At 35.5% G+C, this 11,780-nt stretch overlaps 1 protein-coding gene across 1 annotated transcript; it reads right to left on the reverse strand.

The window, feature by feature from the left end:
• Nucleotides 1-767: 767 nt before the first annotated feature.
• Ufm1 (ubiquitin fold modifier 1) lies at nucleotides 768-11,513 on the reverse strand. The gene is made up of 6 exons (XM_070002918.1): nucleotides 11,436-11,513; nucleotides 11,295-11,351; nucleotides 8,221-8,278; nucleotides 5,937-5,976; nucleotides 4,782-4,814; nucleotides 768-3,144 (listed from the first exon to the last, which is right to left on the reverse strand). Coding segments are annotated over exons 1-6 (258 nt in total). The 5' UTR covers nucleotides 11,438-11,513; the 3' UTR covers nucleotides 768-3,076.
• Nucleotides 11,514-11,780: the final 267 nt, after the last annotated feature.

An 11,780-nucleotide genomic window follows, 5' to 3' on the forward strand; every position in this document is an offset into this window, starting at 1 on the left:
CATTCTGTTTAAGCACTTTTGAGAATATGGATAATTGACAGGATTTAACTGTTTAAGAAAGCATAAATAAGGATAATTTAACATTGTTGTGAAGAATGAGATAATATAAATGAAATTATCCATCAAACTATTTGACATTTGGATGATTTATACATACAAATGATGTCTTCTGAGATTTTGTAAATAACCTTGGATACATAACAATCACCCCCATTCAATGCTTTCCATTAATAAATATTTCAAGTAATATTTTGCAATAATTTCAGTATCTTCATTTGGGGACTAGACTTAGTTTTATCATTAAATTTCACATAACTCTCAATAGAACATTTTAAAAATGGCTTTGTTGACAGTAAGAGACTCAGCAACATTGTACTTACCATGCAGTGGCAGGCACATTGTCCAAGACTCGTGATTTTGATCTGGCAGAAAACATACTGTTCTACAAAGCACAAGGTTTGGCTTTCTCACTTCCCATATAAATACCAGAACTGCATTTTACAAAGGTTCCTTATTCCAGACTTAATGAGTTAAAATTTGAGGGATGTTTTCCACAAATCTGTGTTTAATTCCTTCATTTTGAAAATCATCCAGGTTTAGGACCTATTAACCTAAGCAATTACTATGCCTTCTTAAATTTTTTTCTCTTCTATAAAATGCAGACATTTTTATTATTCATGTCATGACTTATGAACATTAATCATCCCTGCTTTTCTTTTAGAATGACATTTTTAATAAAAACTCTAATAAAATCAGAGTAGACCATATGGTTTTATAGTATAACAAAATGTATTTTTGTAAAACTTATTATGGATCAGTAATGCACTTAAACATATAAATTTAAAAGATTCTGCATAAAGAACTTACAGACTACATTTACTTAATAACAAAATGTGCAGCTGTTTAATAAGTCTTAAAATTCACAATCTAATTTCCAAAATGAAGACAGCATTACGACAGAAGTATTTATGCAACAGTAAGCAGACTTTTGTGCTAAAAGCAGAACTTAAGCCAAAAACTTCAGGGATAGGGCTTCAAAAACCATTGGCTAGGTAAAGATTTAGTTTATACAAAACAGGAACTTTTGAGTATCACAATTTACACAAACTTTCCTGAATATTAGTATGTTTTTGATATCAGCATATTCCCCATTTGATAATTTAACATCCTATTCATCAATTTTGTAATAGCTGGTAATTTGGGCAAGGGGAGAGGAAGGCAATACTGGGTTTTGAACTCAGGGCATGCTTGCTTGTTAGGCCATGCTAGACTGGAGTGCTACCACTTCAGCCGCATTTCTGACATGGTCTGGTTTCTTGCCATTATCTATTTTAGAATTCACACTATTACTGGAATCACAGGTGTTCCGAAGTCCAAGTTCCCTCCATGGAGATGTAATCTTATACTTTTCTGCCTAAGTTGACCTAGAATCACGGCTATCCCAATCTGTCATAAATGCAGGTAGGTATGTCAGGTACATACCCAAAACTGTGTTGAGAAGGGAGTCCCATGAACATTCTGCCAGGGCTGGCTTTGAGCTGAGATGCTTTTGTTCTTAGCCTCCCAGGTAGCTAGGGTAAGTGTGAACCATGTATCATTTGTGCATGGCTCTGGTAAATTTCTCAAATTACCTTGTTCAGCTTTCAGATGCTGATCCTGTTATTTTCTTTCTTTCTCCCAGTAAGCCTTGGTAAGGGTAAACACTGACACATACTATGTGATACTTCATTTATTACTAACTCAATAAGCTTTTATTGAAAACTTACTACAGATACAACCCTTTCCTCCAGAAAGCTCACCATTTAAAATATAGGTCAAGTACTCATTCTGAATCACTGGATATGCATAGGTACTGATACCCCTCTGTAAAGCAAATAAAAGCTTTCATTAGCATATCATTCTTTGGATTCTAATAAAGTTATTTTGAAACTGATAGGTTTACAAGGTTCATGGTTTATTTTCTCTGCTACTTAAGACTATCTAGTATTTTGCTATCTCAGTTTGCTCCAACATGTACTGCAGTTTTGTCAATTGGAAGTTGACAACAAAACAAAACAAAACAAAACAAAGTTGGCTTTTTCTTATGACACTGTGAATTTTCTGTTCCTCTTCATTGTTGCTTCCCTTCTTGCCAAAGCCTGGTCACCTTTCTTTCCCTGGCTTCTTATTTTTTGGATGAGCACATCTTTAAAATGCTGGGTCTTCAGTAAGTGTAACTCACTATCATTTCCAATTAGGTCATACTATAAATTTCATAGCATCAATACAACAATACTCTCTAAGTGCCATACAAATACATTATCCTCGAAGGCATTAGTTTTCATCGTAAGTTATCAAAGGGTGCTGATAAAGAAATGCATAATCCAGCAAAGGATGCCTTTACATTCCCACTTTGACAAATACTAGATAAAGAAATGCATAACCCAGCAAAGGATGTCTTTATTCCCACTTTGACAAATACTAGATTGGAGAAGTCATTGTTAAAACTACTCAGTATAGGTTTTCAATTTATGTACCCAATGCTTCAATCAAAATACTCAATTTTTGATTTGTTGATACTAAAATTAATGACAGTCAATTAAATAAAAATCGCAACTGATGGAAGATTGTTAACTATTATCTTCACAATAAACTATATATAAAAATCAAACTACGTGTGCAAATCAGATGGTAGTAATCAATCATTGTCATCCAAATCCTTTCACTTTTTAAAACCAAGGACAAATAAATAGGTTAAGATTCATTGAATTTTAATTAATTTTAACCCAAGTGCTCTCAGAAAGAATCACCACTCATCCTCCAGTTGAAGCACAATTCTGGAGAATCCATTTGCCCCAAATGAACTCCCTACTTGTGTTGTAAGGTCATGACCTTCTGGGGTGGTGGTAGCCTCCATCCATAAGCACTCCTCTTCACAGGAAGAGTACAAGCAACAAGAAAGAACCGGGTGGCCTTTCATTGCTTTTTGACTCTTGTGTGTTTTCAGAGTATGTCCAATGCTTGATTTCAATTTTACAATAACAAAATATACCAGTATTTATTCTGAAAGGCAACTGAATGTTCCAAGTAGCAGCTATTAACAATTTCCAACACGATCCCTAGGAATAATTCGAAGTTCTGAGCCATGCTTTAGAAAAACATTTCCTATACAAACAAAACAAAAAGTTAGGCATCTAAAACAACAGCAAATTATCTTACAATCCAACAATTAACTGTATATAAAAAATTGTATTGAAAATTAAAATACAAAGCTCATTATTAAGACCTAACTCTATACTTCTAGTCTTTTAATGCTAGTAAATGCAATCAATAAAAATATAATAAAAAACATAAGCTAATTTAACCATTTAATATTTCATTTAATATACAATAAAATACCAAAAGATAAAAATTTTTAAATTATTGCATGTGACAAAAATTTAGATACCTTCGTCTATTTTGGGTCAATTGCCTTCTGAGATTTTTTTTCATGCCTAATGACATGCAATTCAATTTTGAAAGGCAATGTAAAGGACAACATGCCAGAGTAAGAAGTCATTCAAATTAACATAAATACCCAAAATTTCTAGTATAACATATGAAACATATATCAATTAAGTTTACAGGTATCTATGTAATAAATTATCTCACTGTTTTCAATAACTGACCATTTTAATGTAATAAAGTTACATAAAGCTGATTTAAGTAAATATATCTGTAATTTCAAATAATTGCTCTTTTTTTTCTTTTTTGTCAGTCGTGGGGCTTGAACTCTGGGCTTGGGCGTTGTCCCTGTGCTCTTCAGCTCAAGCTTAGTGCTCTACTGCTTGAGCCATAGCGCCACTTCCAGTTTTCTAGTGGTTTTTTGGAGTTAAGAGTCTCAGAGATTTTCCTGCCTGGGTTGGCTTTGAACTATGATCCTCAGATCTCAGCCTCCTAAGTAGCGAGGATTACATGCATGAGCCACCGGTGCTGAGCTAATTGCTCATTTTCTATATGGCTGAGTTCCACCAATGACAGGATAGGGAAAACCTGGTCCTCAAAATCATTTTGTACATGAGAAAAATACCTATGATATTGTTAGCTGCTGATAGTCGTATGCCTGCATTGATTTTGCATGGCTCATGTGTCATGAATATCTAAAAGGTCCTTGGCAGAGAAAAGATTCCCATCCCTGGCCTAAGATGACAATATAATTTTAATACAAATGTAATTAGAATATAATAAAGTACTCTTTTCTCAAGGATGAGGCTCCATTATATTGAATAACATGTATTTTGAAATAGACTAACAGCCCTAAAGGATATATTTACCCATCATGAAAGAACTTTTTAAGAACTATGACTACTTTGAATAAAGACTTTTATTAAGCGTTCAGTTTTAGCTGAGTGTGGCCTTACCACAAAAATGCTTTACTTGAACTACTTCACACTAATCCCATGAGGTAGTTCAAAATCATTATTCTCATGTATGCATTATCCTGCCCATGTAATTGTAACCCCTCCGTACAGTATGTTCTCAAATAAAATAAAATAAAAAAATCATTATTCTCATGAAAGCATAATCTTGCCTTTAGACTTTTGCACTATGTAGATTAATGAAACACTTTTAATTCCTAAGTGACCACAAGTCAGGTTTTCTGTTACTTGTAGCCAGAAACATAATGGAACAAATATTACTCAGACATATAAGTAAAAGCTGCTGTGTAATTCCTAAATAACAGCTCCAGTTCATGCAAATTAAATATTCAGTATTGACATATATAGCTCCCACTAACTTTATGAGTTATCTAAGACACTCACCAGCAGTTTGTGCAGGATTTATTCCTATTCCATCTAGAAAATAAGTTATAAAATTGTGTAAGTTATTTCTAAACCTAAAATGATTTAACAGTAACAAGAAAAGGTTTGTCAAAATATTGTTGCTGTGTGTATAGGTAAAAGCCAAAACAACTTAACCCCTAGAACACAAATAACAATCCTTCAGGCAACTAAAATGTCCATTGGAATTTGTAATTATACATTTATACACATTGTTGGATTAAAGAATGCCAACTCTCATTGCAGTGATCCTTCAAGTTTATAGAAAAGTTTCTGATCATTTTTCACATGCAATAAGTCATTTATTTCAAAAAGCTAAAAAACGAACAATCATTTTCCACACCTCTAAGAGACATAAGAGAAAAAACCCACAAAGTCATTCGACTGACATACTAAGTTTAAAACATTTTCTTAGTTACTCATTTGCGAACCTAAAACTCTCCAGAAAGTAGGCCAAGTAATGAGACAAGTGGAATACTTTAGAGCAGGAAATTCTATCAAAACTGTTACATCATACTACTACTATACCTTAATCTCATCTCCTTCGTCCATTCTACTGCATGTGGTCTACTTACACCCACACATCGATTACTACTTTACAAGCTTACTGCAAAATTTAGTCTCATTACTTCACTACTTCCTCTTTAGACTCGTTCCACCAAAATTATCGGCAGTCCAAGATATTCAAATTTTTAATTGTATACCTGAGTAATATTGCAAGCCTATTCTCTTTACCTCTGTTCAACTTTGTATACAGCATTTTCTGACTCTAGTTAAGTTAAAAAAAAACAAACTTGCTAATTAAATAAAGAAAGCTGCTTTCAGTAATAATATGCCATGAAAACAAGACTGGAATCATAAACTGCCACGTACACTTAAGTCATAAGGAAACTGAACATTACAATTTATAGACAACAATCTTGACTTAGTGTTTATCATTTATTAATCCTTAGTCAGGAATGATGGTGTATAATATCTCAGATTACTGGGATATTACAGAAACAAGATGGAAGCCAGCCTGGAATAAAATCTAAACGTGGGGATATAGTTTAAGGATGAAGTGTTTGCCTACCATTAGAAAGGTGCTAGGTTCAACCTCCAGTACTGAGGACAAAAAAAAAAAAGCTGAATTCTTACCATTTGTAATAATTGCACTTGTGGCTGCAGGAACTTTAAACTGAAAAGGAGAAAAAGAAATACATATGTAACTATAAAGGATAAGCATGACAGATAGAGTGCCTAATATCAATTGTATCATTCTAAGATGTGATTTTATAATAAACAACATCAATGAAAAGTGCTATAGCTTCCTTTACCTTTAAAGAATCCTGTACTCTAAATAATGCACATAAATCTACAGGATACCAATGATTGTCAACATCATTATTTTATTTGTTAACTAAAAGGAAAAGCACTGCTAATTGTTAATCTATGCCTAAACAATGTCTATTCAGACTTAAGACATTCTATTTGTTATATATAATTCTCTTCTATATGCAATAAAATATAAGCAAAAGACACTGCTAAAATGTCCTTATGGAAATGGCAAGTTCCAAGAAATGTGTTCAAGAGGTCTCTCCAGAAGAATTTCAGATAACAATCAAAACTTCAATGCCTTTCAAAGTTGTTTAATTCAAGAGTTATATTGCAAGGGATGTCAAGATCCCAATTATGTCACTAGAAAAAAACATATGCTAAGGACCATAATTATTAAGATAACTTTATCTGTGACTTAAATCTAGACTCCTGATTTCTTAAGGCAATTCTGTTTTGACAGGTTGCACAATGTCATTTTATGGGATCCCCTCTCACTACTGTCAACAAGTTGGAGCCTTTCCAGATGTGCAGCAGCTATGTGTGATGCATAATAACTAGAAAGTACATCAAAACCCTAATCAATATAGGAAGGCTTGTGAAGGCTGTTAGTTTACTTCCTACCACATGTTCCTTAGAATTTCCTTCAACTTCAAAAAGATGAACTGTGCATTTATATTATAAAGAACCCAACACAGTAACTATGTTATAATAGTTATTAATTATAGCTTTTACATATCTATTTGTTCAATTTGGAATCTGCTATGTTCCAGACTAGGAATGTCAATGGACAAGTGTCTGTGAAACAAACAAACAAAAAAGATAAAAACTGTATTCAGATCTCCACGCTACCTCATTCTACTTATTGTCTGAATAGATAAAAGCGGATTAAAATCCAAATACTGTCACTTTGCAATTACTTCTCTAATATCAAGTAACAAACAATGTAATAAATAATGACTAAGAAGAAAATGTTGACAGTGGTTCCTGAAAGCAGTTTACATACATGTAGCCACCAAGAATAATAGGTTGAGTGAGTTCTCATTAATTACTTGCATAGAGGGCAAGTTTGTAAAATGATCTACTTTCTTATTCATTTAGTTATTATAATTACTTTTGTCACCATAAAACTTTCTGAAGATTATGAACTAATACACTTGGACTTGGGTTACTCCAAATCTGTCTAGCACTTTTCACTACACCACAAAATAACACAAAATCATTTAATCAGACTGTAAGATCAGGCAATAACTTCTCTCCAACAAAGTACTCAGGAAAAGCTGGAAGTGGTACTATGGTGCTAGTGGTAGAGCATTAGCTTTGAGCACAACGAGTGCCTAGGCACTGAAATCAAGCCCCAGGACCAGCAAAAAAAAGGAAAAAAAAAAAAAGAGAAGGTACAGTAGATAAAGGTATATAATTCAGTCATAAACGGAGCTAGCTGAGCAAGTACAACACCGTGGTTTTGATTCTTAGCACTGAGAGAATAAAAAATAGTGAATAAAGAAACTGAGGTATTTTCCCTATGTGTTAGTTAATGACACAACTAAAACAGAAGGCTGAAGTTACATTCTTGTGCTATTCTACCAGATCAAGCTATTCTTCCAAGGGTTGTACAAAATTACTTTAGGACTTGAAGTAACTTCAAATGAAAAACTCCTTTTTATTAAAGAAGAAAAATCCCAACAGCTTAAAAACGAGACACATTTCAACCCAAATTTTACTGACAGTGCAAATACATGTTCAAACTGAAAATGTGAAAAATCAAATGAAGATTTTTGAGAAAATTATAATTCTGGAATGAAAGTAATAAAAATGAACAGATGGAATATATGCTGATATAAGGATAATTCTTAAAATCTTTGAGCACTTTCAACAAAAACTTTCCTTAAAATTGCCTATAAAATTCAATTGCATTAAATGATTGTGTCAATGTGTTAACTCATTCATTTTATATCTAAAAGTAAGCCTCAACTTTCATTGTACTTACAGCATTTTTTATAGCATAAACCCAATAATGACCCACAGGGAGATGGTGCATATTAAAAAACTTTGAAGTCTACTGCTAAACCTTGGTCCATAAAGCGTTTGTTACATGGCTACTTACTTCTTCTGCTGCAAACTTTAAGACTGCTGTAAAAGGTGTACTTTCAGGAACACTGAGTCTGAAAGAAGAATTTTAAAAAGAGCCTTTTTGTTTAAAATTTCTTATTTTTTTCTACTTATCTAGACAAAGGTGTCTTCTAGGTTTAAAAGTGGTTTGATTGCAATACTATATTCATTAGCTCTAAAATAAATTTTTAAAAAAACTGCCTTAGTGTAAGTGTCCCAATTTCCACCTGACAACTAACAAGCCATACAAAAATAAATCTATTATTTTTATTTTTTTAACACTTTGATACAAATGATTCTAGCATATATATTGTTCTGTCCAATGAAATGTATTTCAAATTGCTGAATCACTCCTTGGTCCCTAATCCACTTTTTACCTCTAGTTTAAACATTTCCATCCAAAGCAGTAAAGTTATCACTTCTATTCTAAGTAGAGGCTACCTGGAGCATCACATGAGTGCATTCAACCATCACCTCTAAAACAGTAAATCAAACTGATGAAAGTGAAGAAGCTCATGCCAGCAAAGTAAGAATAATGAAGCTCTTTCCCACTATCATCTGCAAGAAAGGGCATAGTATATTGGAAATAAAACTTTTAAGTGGAATGTGTGATTTTACTGACACACTTTTTAAATGACTTAGTCATATGGTCAGTCTACATAACTTTCCCAACTTAAAAACTGAAAAGTAAATTGGCCTTTTATACCAAGAAAATACTTAAAAGACATAGTAAATAGTTTCAAACAAACACAAACCAAGAAAAGTATGATTCCTAAGGTAACAAAAATCACAGCAAATAGAAAACACAGTATCTTTCAAGTAGGGAAGAGATAGTGGCAAGCTAACATTTCTCTCTATTTGTCATCACCACATTCTCTTTAATGTCTTCCTATCAACTACAATTATGGATCATTTTCAGGAATATGTACAAGTTCTTGATGTAACTGACAGATTTTGGTATAAGAATCATTACATCATCCACAGCATATCATACTGATTTTCTTAGAAAGAACTGTGAATGGATTTCTTTGATGTCACCATTGTACTCCTCCAGAATAGTATTAAAAGGTGAAAATGGTTCTTTTTGTTTCCTTTCTTGTTGGGGGCATAAGCCCCCAATAGATGTTTTTTAAAAATCAAATACATTAGCAATGTGACAGTTTACATAGAATGCAATAGTCTTTTGCAACCATACCCAACCACACATCCACTAAGTAACACTTAGGCCTCCAGTTTCACTTAGTATGTATTAATTAAAACAGCACAATTGTCCAGGAACTCTTACACATATTGACATTGCTCTCTTTTTCCTTTCCCTTCTCCCCTTCTAGAATACATATAGAACGAGGAATCTGATGCAGATGGAGAAATCAATGTCAGGGATGTGACTTCATGCTAATGCTGAGAAGAAAAAAATACGTAGAATCTAGAGCCTAAGTCAAACAATTGTAAATATGAGGACTAACATTATGCATTTACAGATGTTGTGGTAAATTTATGGAACTAACAATGTAAAGATGAGGAAGGAAAGATTAAAGAACTCTTTTCAGATGGCTTGAGAGTACAGGGCAAGAAAGTTGTGAAAAGTTTGAAATTTAAAAAGTATATATTTTCAAATATTATGTTGGAAGATGAGTCAACTTGAATACCCATAAGCTAAAATACTGTAATTTTCTTTAGGAATACTGTTATATAGAAAGACCATAGATGGTTGAGAGTGTGTGTACACAGTTGATGTTTCAAGAAACATGTGTATGTGTGTGTGTGTTTGTGTGTGAACTTCAGAGTTGATGTTTGCAGGAGATTGATTTTAAAAGACTGGCTACTATGGTCTGGCTACTAGGTAAGGAAGAAATTATTGAGTGTGGTATTTGGGAGATGAAAGCAACAGATTAAAACACAACATGACAAATTGGTTAAAAGGAGAATTGTAGAAGAAATTTTAGGATTAATCCATAAGAGAGTGACATTTTAGAGATGAAGTCATGACTGGAGATCTTAAGCCCTGAACTGAAACAAGGTATAGAAAGGATAGAGCTGGAAAGCTAAAGGAAACAAAAGCTAAAAGGCTATATGGGTTATGGATATCAGCAGTAATCAGCTGATTTGGATAAGCCATGCTCCTGTTTATATTAATTATGTATAAACGTTTATCGGAGTCTGTCCTTTGCCTGTGCATCATGGGACATCGAGTTGCAGTAACCTGAAGAGTGTTTAGTTAAAGCCACAGGAAGACCTAGACTCCTATTCAACCATCAATTCAGCTGCTAAAGAATAAGTAAAGGGACAAGTGCCAGGCTCCTACATTGGAGGGTGAGGTTTGAGGATCATGGTTTGAAGCAAGCCTGGAAAGGAAAGTCTGTGAGACTCATCTCCAGCTAATCATCAAAATGTTGGAAATACAGCTACGGCTCTTGTGGTAGAGCACTAGCCTTGAGTAGGTCAGGGAAAAAGCCCAGGGACAGGGTTCAAGGCTCCCCATCCTCCCCCCCTCTCCTCCCCCAACACACAGGGTTATATGTGCAGATGGCCCTATTTCCCCATTTCGTTAAACTCTATTATACAGTCCCAAGTAATGTGATTTGAGACTCATTGACATCTACTGTTGAATAACATACATAACAAAGATTGTTATTTTTTTAAACCTGTCAGTAGGCCTCACTGGAGGCCAAGGCCAAGTAATTTCAGGGTCTGAACTGGGTGCCTTCCCTCAGCTCCTCTAACAGCTGGTCAGCGTGGTGAGAGGCATGTATATATATATAATCACCAGGAGGCAGGACTGTTGAGGATGACCAGCAAATCATCACAGCTTGGTCCTTAAATATCCTCCTGTCCTACCCGCCCACGAGAAGAGCTCTCTGCCCACGGAATGGCTGCAGTCAGAGCCCGGGAACCCGCGAGCCGGGCTCCAGGAAGGGCAGCGCGCGCGGGGCGGGTGGCGGGGAGTGGGGTGGGGGAAGCAGGCCGGCCGGCCCCTGGCGATGCCGGCCTGTCCGTGGTGGAAGCCGTCCCGCGTCACCGCGCGCTCCGCCCGGCCGGCCCAGCTCGGGCCCACACGGTGCCACTCACACTTTGTACGGCAGCCGCGGGTCCGACGTCAACGTGATTTTAAACGAAACCTTCGACCTGAGGAACAGAGGGGGATTGCGTTAGGATCCGACAGCAGCAGGAAGCGGGGACTGAAGCAAAGGCCGGGGAGCAAATACTTACATGGTGGAACTGGTCTGGAGAGACTCCCCGCGCCCAGTTCACCCGGCAGCCCACTTCCTCTGAAGACCGGAAGCGCCTAGGTCCCGCCTCGCTCAGCTCCACGTCTCCCTCGGCAAAAGCGGGGACCTCGACAACTGCAACTGTCCTCAGCGCTGCCTGAAAACCTGGCCAAGGCACTCGGGCTAGGTGCAGGCTTCTTAGCCATTAACATAGGATTACTTGGATTGGTAGATTATAGAACGAAAGACTTATGATACTGGTAAGATAAACTTCTATATTTATTTGCTTGATATCACATTTTTAATCAGGCACTGAAAGTGTGGGCACAGAGAGTCGAACCCTAGG

Source organism: Dipodomys merriami, unplaced genomic scaffold (assembly GCF_024711535.1).
Source record: "Dipodomys merriami isolate MVZ:Mamm:240054 unplaced genomic scaffold, mDipMer1.0.p SCAF_6, whole genome shotgun sequence".
Taxonomy (NCBI): domain Eukaryota; kingdom Metazoa; phylum Chordata; class Mammalia; order Rodentia; family Heteromyidae; genus Dipodomys; species Dipodomys merriami.

What these genes read in the sequence shown, in the direction of transcription:
- Ufm1 (XM_070002918.1), bottom strand. An exon ending in TAAAGTTTGCAGCAGAAGAA is followed by an intron (nt 5,977 to 8,220) that starts GTAAGTAGCCAT and finishes TCTCCTTTTCAG; the next exon opens with TTTAAAGTTCCTGCAGCCAC. An exon ending in AAGTGCAATTATTACAAATG is followed by an intron (nt 4,815 to 5,936) that starts GTAAGAATTCAG and finishes CTTATTTTCTAG; the next exon opens with ATGGAATAGGAATAAATCCT.